The 18,510-nt window shown below is 45.4% G+C and overlaps 1 protein-coding gene across 1 annotated transcript in view; it reads right to left on the bottom strand.

Moving 5' to 3' along the window:
- The window catches only part of IQGAP2 (IQ motif containing GTPase activating protein 2), a gene marked incomplete in the record, with an annotated part of 4,327,392 nt that overhangs the window by 3,222,581 nt on the left and 1,086,301 nt on the right, over window positions 1-18,510 (bottom strand). The window contains 1 exon segment of the mRNA XM_044063965.1: window positions 4,172-4,328. Coding sequence (XP_043919900.1) covers window positions 4,172-4,328 — 157 coding nt within the window.

Here is an 18,510-nt window from a genome sequence, read left to right as displayed (position 1 = left end):
CAGACCTGTGGGTAGTTTACAGTAAACCAAGACCTGTCAGAAGACGGAGTGTGAATTGATGATACTGAAGAATCATCTCTGGGGAAAGAGCTTAGATCAGAAGGTCATCTAAGTATGGGAAAATCTGAATCCCTTAACTGTGTCAGAAAGCTACAAGTGTTAGACACTTTGTGATCACTCTTGGGGCTGTGGAAAGACCAAAAGGCAGAGCAGTGAACGGAAAATGCAAGAAGTCAGAGGAGACCCTGAGGAAATTCCTGCTAGAGGAATGAATGATAATGTCTAGGCACATGCCCTTGAGCTGAAATGACACTAAGAAAGCCTGTAGGAGGATGAAAGGTTGAAGACTCTGGAGACAGCATTCTGAAAGATGGTACCATCAAGTAAGTGTTCAGGATGGGTCTCCATTGCTCTTCTTTTCTTGGAACTGGGAAAATCCTGTAATAAAACCATTTTCCCATGAATTCCTTTGAAACTATCATGACGGTGGTCTTGAATAATGGCAGTCAGAAGGGATATCTGACTTGGAGGCAGCAGTGGGATGTCTCTCATAGGTAGAATGTCTTCTCAAGACATGGCATAACCTTCCCTGATAATGGTGAGGACCCACTTGTCTGTGGTAACAGCTTCCCACCTGGCCAGAGAGATAGAGAGATAATAGGGATTAATAGGGATGGGGAGAAAGAAAGTGATGCTACAGGGGTAGTTGCAGGTTTTTGCCTCCAAAGGGTGGCCTCTCACTGGAGGTTCCTTTGGGGACTTTTTGAAGCATCTTTTACTGGGCGGTTTTCTTAGTTTCTGGGCTGTCCTCTGATCCCTTCAATGGAGGAGGTAGATTTAGCTGTGTAGTTCCTATGGTATTCTAGGAACAGAGGAAAGTACGATGGCCTGCAGTCTTTTATGATCTTACCTTGGTCTTGGAGTGCTTTGAACCAGATTGGCTGCCTGAGAGGTAAACAGCAAGTTTTTGTCCAGAACTTTTGATTTAAAATCCCCAGTCACTGGATGACTGCAAAGCCATGCATAGCAGAGGATAACAGGTCCCATACAGTTGCCCTAAAAGAATCCACAGCATCATAACTGCATTTATTGCTGTATCTGGCCATCTGAGTGACCTGGGAAAGTAACCTCTGCATCTGTTGCTTACAGTCTCCTGTAGGAGGCTCCAAGAAAACTGTTTAAGCAGTGAAGAACAGAACTCAAATACGTTGTCATTTGAGCCCAGTATTTAATTGCCCTAAAAGCAAGTGAGACTGGAAGGCTTATCTGAAGAGGGAGAGAGACACTGCAGAAGAGTCTGCCACAGGGTTCTTATATAGATATTTCAGGTCATCAGAGACCTTGTAAAATCTGTCTGGTCTCTTAGGAACAGATGGCTGAGAATCAGGTGCAGAAGAGATGGACTGAAACGTGCCCTGGAAAGCCTCAAGCACAGGAGGGACTGGGGAAGGGACATGGGTATCCATTGCCAAGAGGGTGTTGTACCGCTTCTTAACATCAGTAATCTTCATGGACTGCCAGTAAAAGTGTTTCATCATGCTCTGTATAGTTTCTCCAAAAGAAGCCTCTTCTATATGGGAATTTGATGAGAAGGAGTCCACTTCATTGGGAGAGCTCTGTCCTGGAGAGTGCAGTTTACAGGAATGGTCAGAGTCACAATCCTACTCCTCATCACAGAACGAGGAAACCAGAGTAGGCTTAACAGGGGTGGCCTGTGGAGACCCGAAAAGGGGTGGGAGGCTTCAAAGACATAATAGCTTTGAATAGTCTGTATGAAAAAAAAAAAAAACACTCCATCTCTTTTGTTGTTGAGGGGGAGGAAACACGATTAGTATTCTTTTTCTTTTTAGGTGGGATGTCTGCCTAGATGAGATGCAAAGGATCAGAACCATGTTTGACATCTATTAGAAAGCTTGATTTTTTTTTTCTCCAACTCTAACTTGAAGAATGCTGTGCTGCTGGTCTGAAATCAGATGTGGTTCCTCGGATATATCAGCAGTCTGCAAGGCTACAGTAGCCATACTGGCCTGACAGGGTCTCGGTACTGGGCAACTGAAACGTAGCCTAATGTAATGCAGGTTCTAAAACCTCAGCGGGCACAGTGGAGTCAGAAAGACTGGAATGCAGATCCATTCTAGGCCTCAAGTTTTTTTTTCTTCAGTGGCAGACGGATGCCCATCGGTGCAGAGTAAGCCATCCTGAACTGGGCTAAGAGTTTAAAACGCTGGGTCTCCAGGAAAGTGTTGAGAGTAGAGAGCCTACACCTAAGGGTTTCTGGAATGAATGACTGACAGAGCAAGATTTGTGACAGTGTTCTGGCCTAAGCAAAAAAGACACTTAGTATGGAATCTACCTACCTCACTCACCCCTCCTAGCTGACATCTACAAACTTATCAAGAATTCAAAGACAAAAAGAAAGGCTTCCAAATGCAGCATTTATCGGACAGACGAACAGAACAAAGTTGGCATTGACCAAACAATGAAGAGTCTAACAACCACATGATCTGCATTTGGGCTGGAGGTGAGAGTCTGAGGAGCCACGCTTGTACATCCATCTTTATACCCCAATGAATATGAGCTGAGGTCATGCATCAGATATATGCCCTACGATGGGTAAAGCTTTGGCATCCAGGCCAGGCATCAGTGACAACCAATATGTCAGGAACACTGCAACAGTGATTTCAGTCAAGACATCTATACTAACACAGTACACTGTATTTGCAAGGTAATAAACACTGGGATTGTTCATGCTTCTCCAAGTTCTCTTAAGTCCACACCAACCTCTTCCAGAGTTTTAGATAGAATATAAATTTTATTGACTTAAAAATGGCACTTAGTATTCATACTACTGTTAAATACACTGTCCTGATTTGGGCAACTGTGGTCTCGGGGGAGATGAACTGAGACAAAATTTTTACTGGACTTTGATGAAACCCTTCATCTTCCCACAGTCAAGTTAAACAATGGTGACAATATAGCTTCTGAAAAGTCTAAAATACCTTACAGATGAAAGGGTACAGGAAAGATAATTTCTTTTCAATTCCACTTCGGACAAGGGCAGCACACTACCCTGACCAATTTAATAGAAGGCTAATGAGACAGTTCAAACTGGAACCTGAGTGATCCAAGACTAGGAATGAGCAGGTGACAATTTTGCAGATTGAGGTTTCTTAGAAAGTCCTGAGGAGGAATCCTGATTTCTGTCTTTATCAGGCTTATCCATGTTATGCTTACTCTTTCTCTCTCTCCATCCCTGCCTTTCTTTATCTTTATCCTTATCCTTACCCTTACCATTTTATCTATCCTCTGTTTGTCAAACCTGAAGAGGTTGACCCTGGGACTGAGCTCAAGATCAATGTCCCATCGGATGCAGACTGGCAGCCTTGTTTTAACTTTGAAGAAAGGAATTTTTTTTTTCATAACAGTGGAAGAAATACACGTCACACTGTACATCAAAATACTCTTCACCTAAATAAGACACATGGTGTGCTTACCCTGAAGTAGATTGTATGTCCATGACTACATTCTTTAAAAGCTTTCCTACCATAATACAAGGAACTAAATAAATAGCATTTGCACACATGTATTAATCCCAGCCAGTGCTGTAACTAGGGCAGGACAAAGGTGCGCACTTGCGAAGGGTGTAAGCTGTTAAGAATGGTTGACAGTTCTCAACTGAGCACAAGTGCAGTACTGGAATTCTTTTTAAGAAACTGCAGGTGACATAGCAGCAAGGAGACTAGGCCCTAGCACAAGCTGAAATATAAAGCCTGTTTTCTTTGGTACTCTGACTGCTGCCCAGGACACCAGTTGAATAAACTACAACACTGATCCCAGCCAGATGATATGGCTGTTATTCAGATATTCTCATTTTTAATTTACACTTTTAAGAGTGTGTACGTCTTCCATTGTTTTAATGAACAGTCAAGCTAATTGCCAGCTTTACACCTGCTAGGCACCTTTTAACTGCTGATTACTTGCATCAGAAGAATGACTAGGGATATAACAGTAGGAAATTAGAAAGCTTTAATTATTAGAAAATATTAAGTGCAGGCAATCAGGAAATAACATTTCTTTTGATTTACTATTTCCAAGTGAAGAAAAGGGGATCCAAAACGTACACTGAGCTACTTCAAGATAAATGGCAAACAAGAGAGAAGATGAGACCTACCTTATACCGTGTTTGTTCCAAATCATATATTTTCTTTTCAGAAACAACTTTTGGGGCAAAGAAAATGGCAAGCTTAGCAAGATAAACTCCATTCCTTAGTCCTTCTTCCAGTTCAGTAGTTGGAGGAAGTTCTTCATGTAAGCAAGCTTCCATCCATCTAAAATAATATTGGAAAATAGAAATGGATTAGGAACATGGGAAAAACAGCATTACAAACATAAAACACACAGTTCCCAATCAATATGCATGTCTCTCCCTGTCTAAATTATGTTAAGACAGCTACTTACGTCGTTGAAAAGGAATACCTTCAACCTGCATAATATTCCTGTCAGTACACCCCTTAGCTCTCTAGCACATTTCCAGTCCTAGTGCAGTATACATTTACTTGTGCTGGTTGCTTTATGCTCCCTTCCTCCCTGACTTGGAATCTGTCACTGTGATCCTCTAAATAAACGATGCAGTTCCTTCTACAGCTGGACAGTGGAGATGAAGGGAAATGATCAGCATCTCAAAATCGTGACACAGAGCTTTCTTTTACAGAATCTCTTCTGTAGCATTTCTGAAATGCTAATGTGGGAGATTAAAGTACTGTAATTCCCATGCAGAAGCAAGCCAGTATGATATCCTCCCACACTTTTTACCAATGCTTCATAGACTGCTACCAGACAGCTCTTCCAGGGCACCAGCCCACATACTTCCTCCTGGATGACAGGCTAGCATCTGGTTGCTCAAAGTGAGCCCCAGCTATACACGAACAATGCTAACATCCCACAGCAGGAGAAACAGTTGACATCTGGTCATTAGATCTCACCTTCACAGCTGGGCCTTATTAACTGCACAAGACCTACAGTCTACCTTCAGGATGAGATGATACACAGCTTATGTATGAGCAATAGATCTCATCCACTTAACAGCCAGATTTGCCAACTGAACAAAGCCCACACACTACTTTTTGGATGAGAAATGGACGGCTTTTGGGCTACTGCCCTCTTGGCTTGGGCTCACTAAGTAAACAGTGCTGACATCTCACCTTCAGGATGAGAGACAACTGGCCTCACTAAATCTTACCCTCCTGGGTGGGGTTTATTAACTACCCAATGTCAATTCCTTACATTTGAATGACAGAGAGCTAGCTTTTGGTCACTCAGTCTCTCCCCTCCTGGCTTTGGCTCATTAAGTGAATAACACCCTGTCTTCAGGATAAGAGATGGCTGACATCTTATCACTTGATCTCACCCTCCTAGCTGGGGATTAGTAATTGTACAAGGCCCATGCACTACCCTCTGGATGACAGACAGCTACCTTTAGTCAATCACACCCTCCTGGCTGAGGCTTAAAACAAATGGCTTACTTGGGATCACAAGCCCTAACCCAACAGGCCAGCCTTCAGTAGTATTTCAGTATTAAACCAAATAATTTAATTTAAGTAAAACTGGGCCGCTACTCCATAGTCCAAACAGAAGTCATTAACTGAATAAGAACCATATCATGTCTGTGGACTTTAAGATGGACAGGCCCTGAACCTGGTCACTTGATGTACATAGTCTGGCTCTTACCAGTATTCATTGGTAGGAATAATGCTTCACATACTCTCATAGTCGCACATCAGTGAACTCCACTGACCTTGGTAAGCCTCAAGTTTCAGTCTCAGTTTTTGATGACTTGTGTGACTGATTTTTGTTTTCCCTAAGAAACCAAGGTCACTGCATAACTACCAGGCCCTAGTTAGCGAAACACAGCCTATACTCATAGAAAACAAGCAATTGATTTAAGAAAAACAATTAACAAAAACAACTGAAGACAAAGATCTAAAGTTGGTCTTGCCTAGATAATTCTTTTGTCCATACACCAAGTAAAAAGCAAGAAAGGAGTAAAACTCTGCCTTACGCTCCTGTTAGTTGCACAGCCTCTACATTTACTTGGTGATGCTTTAGCCAACTAACTACTCACTCAATGTATTATTTACATATATGTTTCAACAATGTGTACAAAAAAGAACACAATCATGAGAAAAATAGAAGTTATGTTCTTACCATAACGTTCCATGTTAGTTGTCTTCTTCTCGCCTTCTTCTTGCTGGATGGGTTCGGAGCCGACCTCGGCTCCGACTCGGCCACTCTAAAAGCTCGAGAGTTGGTTCCACCGGCTCGAGGCTCCCCTTATATCCCACAATGCTAGGCGTGAGTTACCTCAGATCTCGTTTGTAAGCTAACCCCAGCTTATAATAGTATCAGAATAACTATAAACAAAGTCCACCTCTAAAAACCAGGGAGAAAGAAGGGTGACCTACATCCTGATCCAGGAAATATGCACAACAGCATATGCCTAAGAAAGAGGTGGTAGAAAGAGAGGTCACAATCACAACTCCTCTAGGTCTGTCCAGGCCAGGGGGAAGGAGGGTGGGACGCAAGAAGAAGGTGAGAAGAAGACAACTAACATGGAACGTTATGGTAAGAACATAACTTCTATATGTTAAGTTGTCTATCTCGCCTTCATTCTTGCTGGATGGGACCGCGTCCCTAGCACCTTGTCCCAGGTGGCCTATCGGAACAGACTCCTGAGAACAGTGGAACCAAAGTTAGCTCTATGTCTAGAAGCTAAATCCAACTTATAATGAGAAATGAAAGTGTGAGGAGTAGCCCAAGTAGCCGCTGCACAAATGGTGTCAATAGGCAGTCTGTCTTGGAAGGCTATAGAAGTAGCCAAAGCTCTGGTGGAATGGGCCTTAGGTTTATTAGGCAGCTTTTGGTGTCTAATTTCATAAACAAGGGAAATCAGAGACGTTAGCCATCTAGATAATGATACCTTTGAAACTGAAAGTCCCTTTCTGCCTTCTGCATAGGAGACAAACAGCTGGTCAGATTTTCTGAATTGTTTTGTTCTATCCAAATAGTACCTTAACTGACGAACATCTAGCCAGTGTAATTTTTGTTCAGACCTACTGGAATATTCTGGAAAAAACACTGGGAGGTCAATGCTTTGATTTAGGTTAGACGTCGAGGCTACCTTGGGCATAAAGGACGGGTTGGTTCGTAAGGATACCCTGTCCTTATGGAACAACAGATAAGGAGGTCGACAGCTAAGTGCATGAAGTTCTGAAATTCTTCTAGCTGAAGTAATAGCTACCAGAAAGAGAGTCTTCCATGATAGCAATTTTAAAGAACAGGAGGCTGCAGGTTCGAAAGGGGAAAGAATCAAAGAAGTAAGAACTAAATTTAGGTCCCAAGGAGGAGGAGGATTTCTTATAGGAGGTCTGAGTAGAAAAACTCCTCTCAAAAAGGCTTTACAAAGCTTGTGGGACATTATGGCAGACTCTGAAATACCCACATGAAAGTTAGAAATAGCTGCCAATTGAACTTTAAGAGTAGAAGGAGATGAACCTGCATGGAAGAGTTCAGCTAGAAAATCAAGGACCATTTGGATGGAAGCAGTGAAAGGATCTATGTCCCTTTCTTGAGCCCAATATGTGAAGCGTTTCCACTTACTCAAATAAATCTTTCGAGTGGAAGATTTATGGGAAGCTATCAAAATATCTCGAACAGAGTGAGATAACTGAGGAAGCCTGGCTAAGGTTGGAACTGGAGGAACCAAGCAGTGAGGTTCAGAGAGGGAAGGGAGCGATGAAACTGACCCGACTGATGGATCAAAAGATCTGGAACTAGGTCCAGATGCCAAGGTCACTCCAATAGAAAATGATGTAGAAAGGGGAACCACACCTGTCGAGGCCAGTAAGGAGCAATGAGGATCAACGAGGCCTTCTGAGCGATAGCTTTCTGTATCACTTGAGAGATTAGTGGGAAGAGAGGAAATGCATACAGAAGTCCCCGGGGCCAAACTTGGACTAGAGCGTCTCTGCTGGGCTGGCCTGGTAAAGGGAATAGTGTGAAATAATCTCTGCACTTGCTGTTTTGGGGAGTAGCAAAAAGGTCGCAGCAAGGCTGACCCCACTTGAGAAAAATTTCTCTCAACAGAGTCTTTCAGAGACCACTCGTGAGGCATGAGGATAGCTCTGCTCAACTTGTCCGCGATTTGATTGGACTTCCCGGGGATGTGCGTTGCTATCAGAAACCGCTGAGAAGAAATCGCCCATTGCCACAGTCTGAGTGCTTCTCGACACAGGGGGTAGGACCTGGTTCCGCCTTGTTTGTTGATATACCACACTACAGACATGTTGTCTGTCTGGATTGCAATCGTTCCCAAGGGAAGAGAGTCTTGAAGGGCTTGCAACGCTAAAAGCACTGCTCTCATCTCCAGAACATTTATGTGCAAGTGGCATTCGTCTGGTTACCATGTGCCCTGGACAGTCCTGCCCTGATAATGCCCCCCCACCCGATCAGGGAGGCGTCCGTTGTCAGAGTAGCAACCGGAGGGGAAGGAACAAAGGGTCTTCCCAATAAGAGCTGAGGGGAAGACATCCACCACAGAAGATGATTTCTGCATGCCTGTGTAATCATAATGGTGTGGGACATCGGAAGTTGCTGGTATGACCATTGTGCAAAGAGCATCCATTGAAGGATTCTCATGTGGAATCTGGCTAATAGAAGCAGAGGTATGGCAGCCGCCATAATTCCTAACACTTTCAGAACTAACCTGGCTTTGATTCTGTTGTTGCTGAAGAGGAGTGAGACCAGTTTGTGTATGTCTGTTATTCTCTGATCTGTTAGTCTCGCAGACATGTTGACTGTCTAGATTTGCGCCTATAAAGGTAATAGTACGACAAGGTGACAAAACAGACTTTTCGCAATTTATTGAAATGCCTAACTTTTGACAAATGCGAAAGGTGTAATCCCTGGCCATTAGAAGAAGATGCTTGGTGGGAGCTGTGAGGAGCCAGTCGTCCAAATATGGAAACACCTGGAATCCTTGTCGTCTCAGGTGAGAAGCTACCACTGCCATGCATTTGGTAAACACCCGGGGGGCAGTGGTGAGACCAAAGGGCAGGGCCCTGAATTGAAAATGACTGGTTCCCAGCCTGAAGCAGAGGAATCTTCTGGAGCGTCTGTTCATTTTTATGTGATAGTACGCATCCTGAAGGTCTATAGAGCACATCCAGTTTCCTTTTCCCAAAAGGGGAAGGATGGACTGCAGCGTGACCATCCGAAATCTTGTTTTCTTGACCGACTTGTTCAAGATACTGAGATCCAAAGTTGGTCTCCAGTCCCCTGTTTTCTTTGGAACTAAAAAGAACCTGGAGTAGATTCCGGATCCTTGCTGGTCTGCTGGAACTGGCTGAATTGCTCTTTTGCAAGCAGCTTTGAAATTTCCAAAGCTGCAATATCCCTTTGAGCGGTGGAACATCTGGAAGGGATTTTTGATCGGTTTGGAATGCTAACAAAGGGAATGGAATAGCCTTCGAAATGGACTGTACCCACTTGTCTCGAGTTAGGGATAGCCAGGCTTCTGGGTACAGTGACAATCTTCCCCGACTGCCTCGAAGGTGGACAGTCGGGCAACACCTCAGGGATGCTGAAAGGGCTTATCGGAGAAAGTTTCTCGATTGCCCTGGTTCTGCGGACCCCCTGCCTCTAGGGCGGCGTCTACCATTGTTGTTCCCCTCTGCCTCTGGCGGGAACCGACTCTGTGCGTCAGGCGAAGTCCCTTGAGATTGTTTACGGAACCACATTTTCCCACTTTTCTGGCCTTTGGGGTAAGGCCTAGAAGGAGTAGAAAACGGACTCCGGCTGAAAGAGTCTTGCCATCAGTCTCGCACCTAGTCAAGGTTTCTTTCACTTGAGGACCAAAGAGAGATGATCCATCGAATGGGGAATTAGTGAAAGACGTTTTAAAGGGGTCCGCAAATTGCATAGCCGCATCCAGGCATGCCTACGTAAGGCCACACCTGTCCCTGCGGCCCTGCTCGCTCCATCAGCCGCATAAGAAAGGAGGCATGGAGGAGTTGGCTATGGAGTTCAGGGTAGCCAGCTGAGTGTTCATCTTATCTTGAAAACCCGCAGCTGTAGGATCCTTCAACATGTCACTCACTTCTTTGATCAAGTCCCTTTGAAGACGAGTAAAATGGCATAGGTAGTTCAGCGAACGCATTGCAAATGTCGCTGACGAGAACATCTGCTTCCCGTACCTGTCCATGGACCTAGATTCCTTGTTAGGTGGATGGACAGGTACTGAAGAATCAGCTAGTTCCTTCTTAGTGGCAGCAGCAACCACCATAGCATCCACAGAAACTCCTTTTGTCAAAAACTGTTTGTCTGCTGGTGCCGTTATGAATTTTGAGGGTCTCCTGGGAGTGGGGTCCACCGAATCAGGAGCCGTCCATGCCTTTTGCTACCACCTGCATGAGGGGGTCAAAGGGGAGACACCCAGGAGGTCGAAGGTCGAGAACCACACGCATCAAGGTACGCAGATTCATCCTCCGAAGGGTTGAGGGCTGGCCAATTTCCCTCTGCTTAAGGATTTCCAGAATGTCTGCAAAGGAGACATCTTCAGAAGGGGAACGGGGAACCCTCGAATCCTCTAAATCTGTGTCAGAGGTGACGGACTCAGGTGAGTCTATGTGTTTCCTCTTACACTTTCTCTTCCGAGGGGCTCTTCTGCCAAAACAGGAGAGGCCTCGAAGAGGATGAGATCCCCACGGGGATTCCTGAGGAGCTGGCTCTCTGCGGTCTGGGATGAGGGAGTGAGTCGACTTGACCTGAGGCACCAAGAGGGGGCGGACGGAGCCGACTGCGGGGTAGAACCAGGTTCTGACACACTCCGCATGACCTCGAACGCACCCCTGTCAGGCAGAGCCAGAGGTCCCCGCTCCGAAAAGCTAAAAACCTCCCTCGGCACCGACAGTGATGGCTCTGAGGCCGATGTCGGAGCCGAACTTACCAGCGCCGAAGCCCCGAGAGGGAGAGCGGGGTCGGACAAGGGTCCGATGCCACTCACCCCCTCGGGGCCGACGATGGAAGTCCGCGCCAAGATCCTTCCAAGGAAGAAATCGGAGCCGACGATGGAGCCGAAGACAATTGTGTCGGCTCCGACGCTACCACAGTCTCGGTTCCGAAACGACCCGGCTCTGAGCTCAACAGAGTCGGAGGAGGAACATATTGATGGACAGGGGCAGGCATCGACTGATGAGTCGGGCTCTGAAGCATTTGGGCCAGTGCCTCGGACTTAAGAAGTCGACTCACTACCCTCTGAAGGTCATGATCAGACAGCCTCGATGACCTAGAGGAGTGAGATTTATGGCTCCGTTCAGACAGCAGAGGAGATGCTGGAGCCGAATGAACGGAGCCAAGGGATGGTGACCTAGATCTCTTCCTAGATGTCGGCTCCGAAGGTCTGGTCGGAGCCGACAAGGAATTTAATACCTCGGCTCCAGCCGAGCCGAGGGAACCACAGAAACTGTAGACTGAGACTCATCGGCTCCAGCCGGAGCCGATGTAGACGGAGGTTTAGTAGCCTTAGGTCTCGGCTCAGTAGCTGGAGCAGAGGACCTAGAAGCCTTGGAGGGCTTCCCAGAGACAGAGAGGGAATCCTCAGGCTTGAGTAAACCTCTTAGGATCAATTTGTTCTTTCTTTCCTGCAGGACCCTGGGACTGAAGCCGTGGCATACAGCACAGGAGTCCTGCAGGTGCAAAGGCCCCAGGCAGTAGACACAAGAAGTGTGACCGTCTGTCAGAGACATTTTCTGACAGCACACATCACACTTCTTGAAGCCTGAGACCTTTGTGTCTTTAGACATCTTAGAAAAAAAGTGTAATCACACACACCCAGTCAAACACACTGATTACACCCTATCTTATTTTTAAACTCAAAAAAATAAAACAACTATCAAGGTTTTAATTTAAGAGAAACACACACACACAACTAGGGAATGGAAGAAGAAGGCCTGAAGGCCCGAGGGAAGAACTTATAAGTTCTTGTTGGGAAGAAACGGGATTTTAGAGAAAAAAGGGAGAGAATTCCACTAAACTAAGGGAAACAAGAGTTAAAATTAAAAATAAAGGGGTTTAAGTATACTAACTTTACTGAAAGTTTACTCACCAAGAAGCCGGTAGAAAACCAACACCTCGATCGCTGTAGCGGCAAACGAGATCTGAGGTAACTCACGCCTAGCATTGTGGGATATAAGGGGAGCCTCGAGCCGGTGGAACCAACTCTCGAGCTTTTAGAGTGGCCGAGTCGGAGCCGAGGTCGGCTCCGAACCCATCCAGCAAGAATGAAGGCGAGATAGACAACTTAACATTGAACCTTAAAGAAAAACGGACCCTGCAGCATTTACGACAAAATAAGTTAAGCAACTTGCTATAAAACAGCCAAACATTTCCAATCATCATTTTAAGGTAGACACAGTTCCAGGTAATGCTTTCCCATTGCAAGCAAGACATGCTGTATTTGTACAGCAATTTTTAACTGATAACTAGGTAAGACTTAGACTCAAGTGATTCTTTTCAAGGGTGAGCCACGAGCAATGCCTTTTTCTTTAACTTGCTCAGATTCAAAGAGGAGACCGATATTGACAGAAAATCCAACCAAGGACTACAATACGAAGTTTGTTCTCATTTCATATAATAAAATCTCTACAAACTTAGATTCCAGAATCTTACAACAAAAGACAGGCCTGAACTTACCATGGTACTTCCAGTCTATGGATGGAAAACGAAGCTTTGCAATTAAAGTAACAACAGATGTGTAGGACTAGGTCCATTTTCCTTAACTCACAGGACTCGGGCAGCTGGGACTTAAAACTTTCTCAAGTCACCTAAATACTTCCATTTTCCCACCTTTGTATGAGTAGCAGTAAATGGGCGGCCACAGTGGTGCAGCAGTTAGCATTGCCGCCTCACAGCAAGAGGTTCTCCAGTTCGATTCTCGGTTGGGCTGCCTTCTATGTGGAGTCTGTATGTCCTCCCTGTGGTCGTGTGGGTTTTCTCCAGGTGCTCCGCTTTCCTCCCACATCCCAAAGACATGCAGTAGGCGAACTGGTCACTCTAAATTGGCCCTAGGTGTGACTGTTTGCGCCTTCTGTGGAAGGTTGGGTGCTGGGCTGGCAACTCGACACCGTAAAACTCCACTGCCAATCATGAGCAGACAGATGATCCGCTGTGGCAACCCCTAACCAGGAAAAGCCAGAAGACGTATGAGTAGCAGTACCTCTCTCCATACCTGTTAGTCTACAGAAGGCAAAGTACAAGAAGAAAAGTACAGTTTTGTACCTACCATAAATGTAGATGTTCGAGTGCTAATACAGCTGCAGTCATAACAGATGGGTTTTCCTGCCGTCAGGCGGGTCCTCTGTCAGCCGAATTCCAAAGTCTTGGTCTGGCGTTGGTTGTCGTCGCTTCTTCCCTGACGTCAGTGCGACAGGGGTATAAAAGAACCAGCCGACGCCATTTTCTTCAGTTTTTCTTGCCCCAGATGTCAGGTGCCCCCAGAAGGAAGGCAAAACATAAATTTATGTAAAACAGCAAATGCAATATAATCAAATAAAAACAGTAGTTGCAAGCAAATACACCATAAAAGAATAGCCCAATGAGGCTGTATGAGGAGGTGTTAGCCATAAGGCCTGTCCCAAGAGGGGAAGGAGGGAGGGAAACCTGGACTGCAGCTGTATTAGCACTCGAACATCTACATTTATGGTAGGTACAAAACTGTACTATGTTCATCGTGCATACAGCTGCAGTCATAACAGATGGGTAGAATCCCAAAGCTAATAAAGGGGTGGCAGGCACCAAGTGAAACTAGGAGGAGCCAGGATGCCCTGCAAGACTGCAGTGGCAAAGCCCGCTCTAGTTTTGAAGTATAATGGTAGGGGATAGTGCTTGGAGAAAGTAAGTACAGAACTCCAAGTGGCTGCTTCCAAAATATCTTTGGTAGGAACCCCCCTGAGGAAAGCTGTAGAGGTAGCTGTGGCCCTTGTGGAATGAGATCTGATGCCTGTAGGTACAGTTTTGCCATGAAAAGAGTAACAAAAGCGTATGCAGTGGGCTATCCATTTTGAGATTGTCTGTTTGGAAATAGGCTTCCCTTGAGCACCTGTAACATAGGACACAAAGAGTTGATCTGACTTTCTGAAAGGTTTTGTTCTGTCCAAGTAATAGCGGAGCTGTCTGTGAATGTCCAAGTAATGCAGTAACCTCTCCCCTTTGTTTTGTGGATTAGGGTAAAAGGTAGGTAAGTGGACAGCCTGATTCAAGGCTACCCTGGATACTACCTTTGGCATAAATGAAGGATTGGTTCGTAAAGAAACTCTGTCCTGATGGAAAATGATGAAAGGCTGCACAGCCATGAGGGCTTGTAGTTCCGAAACCCTGCGTGCTGAGGTGATAGCTAGAAGGAAGGCTGTTTTCCATGACAAATATTGCAGATCTGTTGAAGCAGCTGGCTCAAAAGGAGGCAGGGTTAGTTTTTCTAGAATGAAATTGAGGTCCCAAGCAGGTACTGGTTGCTTCCTTGGGGGTTTTATATTCTTAGCCCCTCTGAGGAACTGTCTTGAGAGGGGGTGAGAGAATAAAGGAGGATCAGTGTTGTACTCTGCAGAAATGGCTGAGGCATGGATTTTGATGGAGGAGAATGAAAGTCCACTGCTTAGCAGCTTGGCTAGGTACTGTAGTATTTGAGGTAAGTTCAGTATTCCAGGATTCTGACCCTTTTTCTGATTCCAGACAAAACCGTTTCCATTTTGCGGAGTAGGCTTTTCTAGTAGACGGCCTTCTGGCCTCCAAAATGACATCCTGTACCTCCTTGGAGAGTAGGGTCTGCTGTGAATTTAAGGAATCCTCCATGTGGCTAGATTGAGTGTTTTCAGCTGACTGTGAAGAGTTTTGAAGTTGTGCCGAGTCAGTAGAAGAGGCATTAGAGGCAGGATCCATGGTGGGGAATGCGTTAGGCTCCTCAGGAGTGGGTACCAGTGTTGTCTTGTCCAGTCTGGAGCAATGAGAATCATCTTGGGTCTGTCTGTTCTGGTTTTTAATAGAACTTTGGGCAGCAGAGGAAGAGGTGGAAAGGCATAAACTGTCATTGTTGTCCAACTGAAAGAGTGCGTTCACTTTCCAGGCCTGTGGGTGAAAGGTCCTTGAGCAGAATTTTGCCAATTCGTGATTTCTGTGGGAGGCAAAGAGATCTATGTTTGGCCTTCCCCATGCTTGAATTATCTTTGAAAAAACTTGAGGATGCAGCTTCCATTCGTGTGGATCGGTCATATTTCTGCTTAGGTTGTCTGCCAGCGTGTTTTCATTGCCTGGCAGGAACTGTGCTTGTAGCTCGATTTGCAATTCCAGAGCCATGTTCCAAAGAGACATGGCTAGCCTGCATAGGGGGTATGAATGGGTTCCTCCCTGTTTGTTTATGTACCACATTACTGTGGTGTTGTCTGTCCTTATCAATAGCTGGCCTGGATGCAGCAGGTCTTTGAAAGCTGTAATAGCATTTATTACTGCTAGCATTTCCTTTTGGTTGATGTGTAGGTGCTTTTCTTTTTGGGACCATTTGCCCTGAATGCACCGATCTGTCATGTGCGCCCCCCAGGCATAATCCGAGGAGTCTGTTGTGATGACTTGATTTGCTTGAGGCTTGCAGAATGGTAGACCTGTGTTTCTTTGGCATGCTTGAGCCCACCACATAAATTCCTTTTGAAGACATGGGAATCAGTGGTATTATTGTTTCCAAACTGTGGCTGTGTTGAGACCATAGTTTTTTTAGGTACCATTGAAGTTTCCTCATATGCAGCTTTGCACATGAGATTAGTAGGATGCAAGATGCCATGAATCCCAGAGCCTGCAGGATTTTCCTTGCAGTCAGCCTGGTGAAAGTTACCAGTTTTCTGAAGTATTGAGTTAGTTGCCCTTGTTTCTCTGGCGTGAGGTAGGCCATCTGGGTGTTTGTATCCAAGCTGGCACCCAGGAAAATTATTGTCTGAGAGGGTATTAGTTTTGACTTCTTTTTGTTGACTGTGTATCCCAGAGATTTCAACAACTTTATTACAAACGTCATGTGCTTCAGAAGTATGTGTTTGCTGTCCGCTTGGATCAGGCAGTCGTCCAGGTATGGGTATATTTGTATCCCTTGAAGTCTGCAGAAGGCAATTACTGATGCCAGGCATTTCGTGAACACTCTGGGCGCAGTAGATAAGCCAAAGGGCAATGCAGAGAATTGATAATGGGTTGAACCTGCAAGAAATCTGAGGTATCTTCTGCAATCTTGTCTGATTGGGACATGCAGGTATGCCTCCTTGAGATCCAATGTTACCAGCCAAGACTCCTTGCCCAGCATGGGAAGAAGCTGCTGTAATGTGAGCATCTTGAATTTTGGCACGAGTAAAAATGTGTTTAGGATGGATAGGTCCAAAATAGATCTCCAATCTTTTCCCTTTCTTGGTACCAGGAATAGTCTGGAATAAAAACTTTGACCCTGTTCTTGTGCAGGTACCTCTTAAATAGCTTTCATGTCCATAAGATCTGAAATTTGTTTTTGTGCCTCTGCCCTTTGATTGTGTGGCAGGTTTGGCATGCCCCTCATTTTTGGAAAGGTGTGTAAGTGGAATCTGTAGCCTCTCTCTATAATGTCCAGGATCCATTTGTCTTTTGTGACAATATGCCAATTTTTTGAAAATAATGCCAGTTTTCCGCCTAAAGGTGCTGCCATTTGAGCCTTGCTTGGCATGCAAAGGGGGAAGTCATTGGTTCTGCTTTCTGAATTGCTGTGAACTATTCTCACCACCTTTTTGTGTAGGTGTTTGCCATTGTCTGCCTCTAAATGATCCTTGAGATTGCCCTCTACCCCTCGGGCACCTGTATCTACCTCTTTGGGGTCTGTCCGTGGCTGGAAAGGACCAATTTTTGGAAGGCCAATTTCTACTGAAACGTGGAGGTTGTACCTGTAAGAAATCTTTCACTGTTTGCATTGATTTTGCCTTTTCCTCCATTTTCTTTAATACCTCTTCAGCTTTAACACCAAACAATACATCTTTTTGCAGAGGTGCATCCAGTAATTTAGCTTTAACATGATTTGGTAAGGTTTGCTCTTTGAGCCAAGCATGTCTACATATGACTGATCCTGTAACAGCCGCTTTACATGAGGCCTCTAAAGCATCAAAACCACATTGCAAGGTATGTTTACCCACCTGTTCGGCACTGTGCAACAAATCCTGCAACTCCTTCAAGTCAGGTTGTTCAGGTTGTGACATTTTGCTTTTCAATTGTGATAACAGAAACTGTTGGCACTTTAACATATGAAACTGACAGTTTAATGCCCTCATGGTTAAGGTGGCCGAGGTGTATACCTTTTCCCCCCACCTTTCTAAAGCTCTGGAATCTCTCTCTGAAGGTAATGGATTTTTAGCAGTGGAGGCCTTAATTCCCTTGGGATCCTGTGAAATAGTTTCTGGGTCAGCCGCATAGCTTTTGTATGGAAACTGGTGTGAATCAGGAACCCGGTAATACCTGTCAGGCTTGACTGGAGCTGGAGGTAGAGAGTCTGGATTAAGGCAGGCCTCCGAATACACATCATCAAGTATGTCTAAGACAGGAGGTATAGCCAGAGGCCTGTGCTGAGGGAGCAAGAGGAAATCCCTAAGCCTTTTCTTGGAGTCCGAGTACTCTTGGCCTTCACAGTGTAAGTGTTCCCTCAAGGTATGCAAAGTTTCCCCAAAAGAGTAATCCTCAGGGGGGGGGAGACAGAGGGAATGGACTCCTCTGCATCAGAATCTTCAAAAGGGGAGTAAGAATGTTGCTGGTCTTCAGAATGTTCTGAAATAATGAGAAGGGGATTCGTCCTCCACTCTGGGCCTTATGTCCCGGGGGGGGGGGGGGGGTTGAAAACCCCTGATAAGAGTAATCAAATCCTCAGCCATTTTGAGCATCTGCTTTTTAGGCATGGGGCCTCGAGAATGGCCCTGTGTAGCTTGTCTTTTAGTATGCATGGCTGCTTTAGACTTAGTGAAAGCCTTGATGGAAAAAGAAGTGGAAGGCCTGAAGACTCCTTGAGAGGTGGCAGGCCTGTCTAAACTCTGAGTTTCACCGCCAAGAATGGCTTCAGTATCTGTAGTTGGGGTGTAGGCCGAAGAGCCTGCGACCTCGGGCACAGAAGACACTGCTAAGGAAGTGTCATCGGTAGTCAGGGGCTGCGTAGGCGCCTCACTGAGAACCGGACCACCTGTAGTCGGCTTTGGCGTAGTGTCGGTAGAAGTCACGGACCTCGTATGTCGGTCCTTATCTTTGCGTTTTTTACTTAAAACTGGAGTCGGAGTATCCGACGACATAATGTAGTTAAATTTTTTTCCAAAAAAAGTGTTGGGCGAACTCCGCCCGACGCTTAATAGTGCGTCTGTTGAATGTAGCACAAAAACGACAGGCCGAGACGTCGTGGTCTGGGCCTAAGCAAGGAATGCAGAGGGA

Source organism: Protopterus annectens, chromosome 2.part2 (genome assembly GCF_019279795.1).
Source record: "Protopterus annectens isolate FY-2018-M chromosome 2.part2, PAN1.0, whole genome shotgun sequence".
Classification (NCBI taxonomy): Eukaryota; Metazoa; Chordata; order Ceratodontiformes; family Protopteridae; genus Protopterus; species Protopterus annectens.
This window is presented reverse-complemented; position numbering and strand designations above follow the sequence as displayed.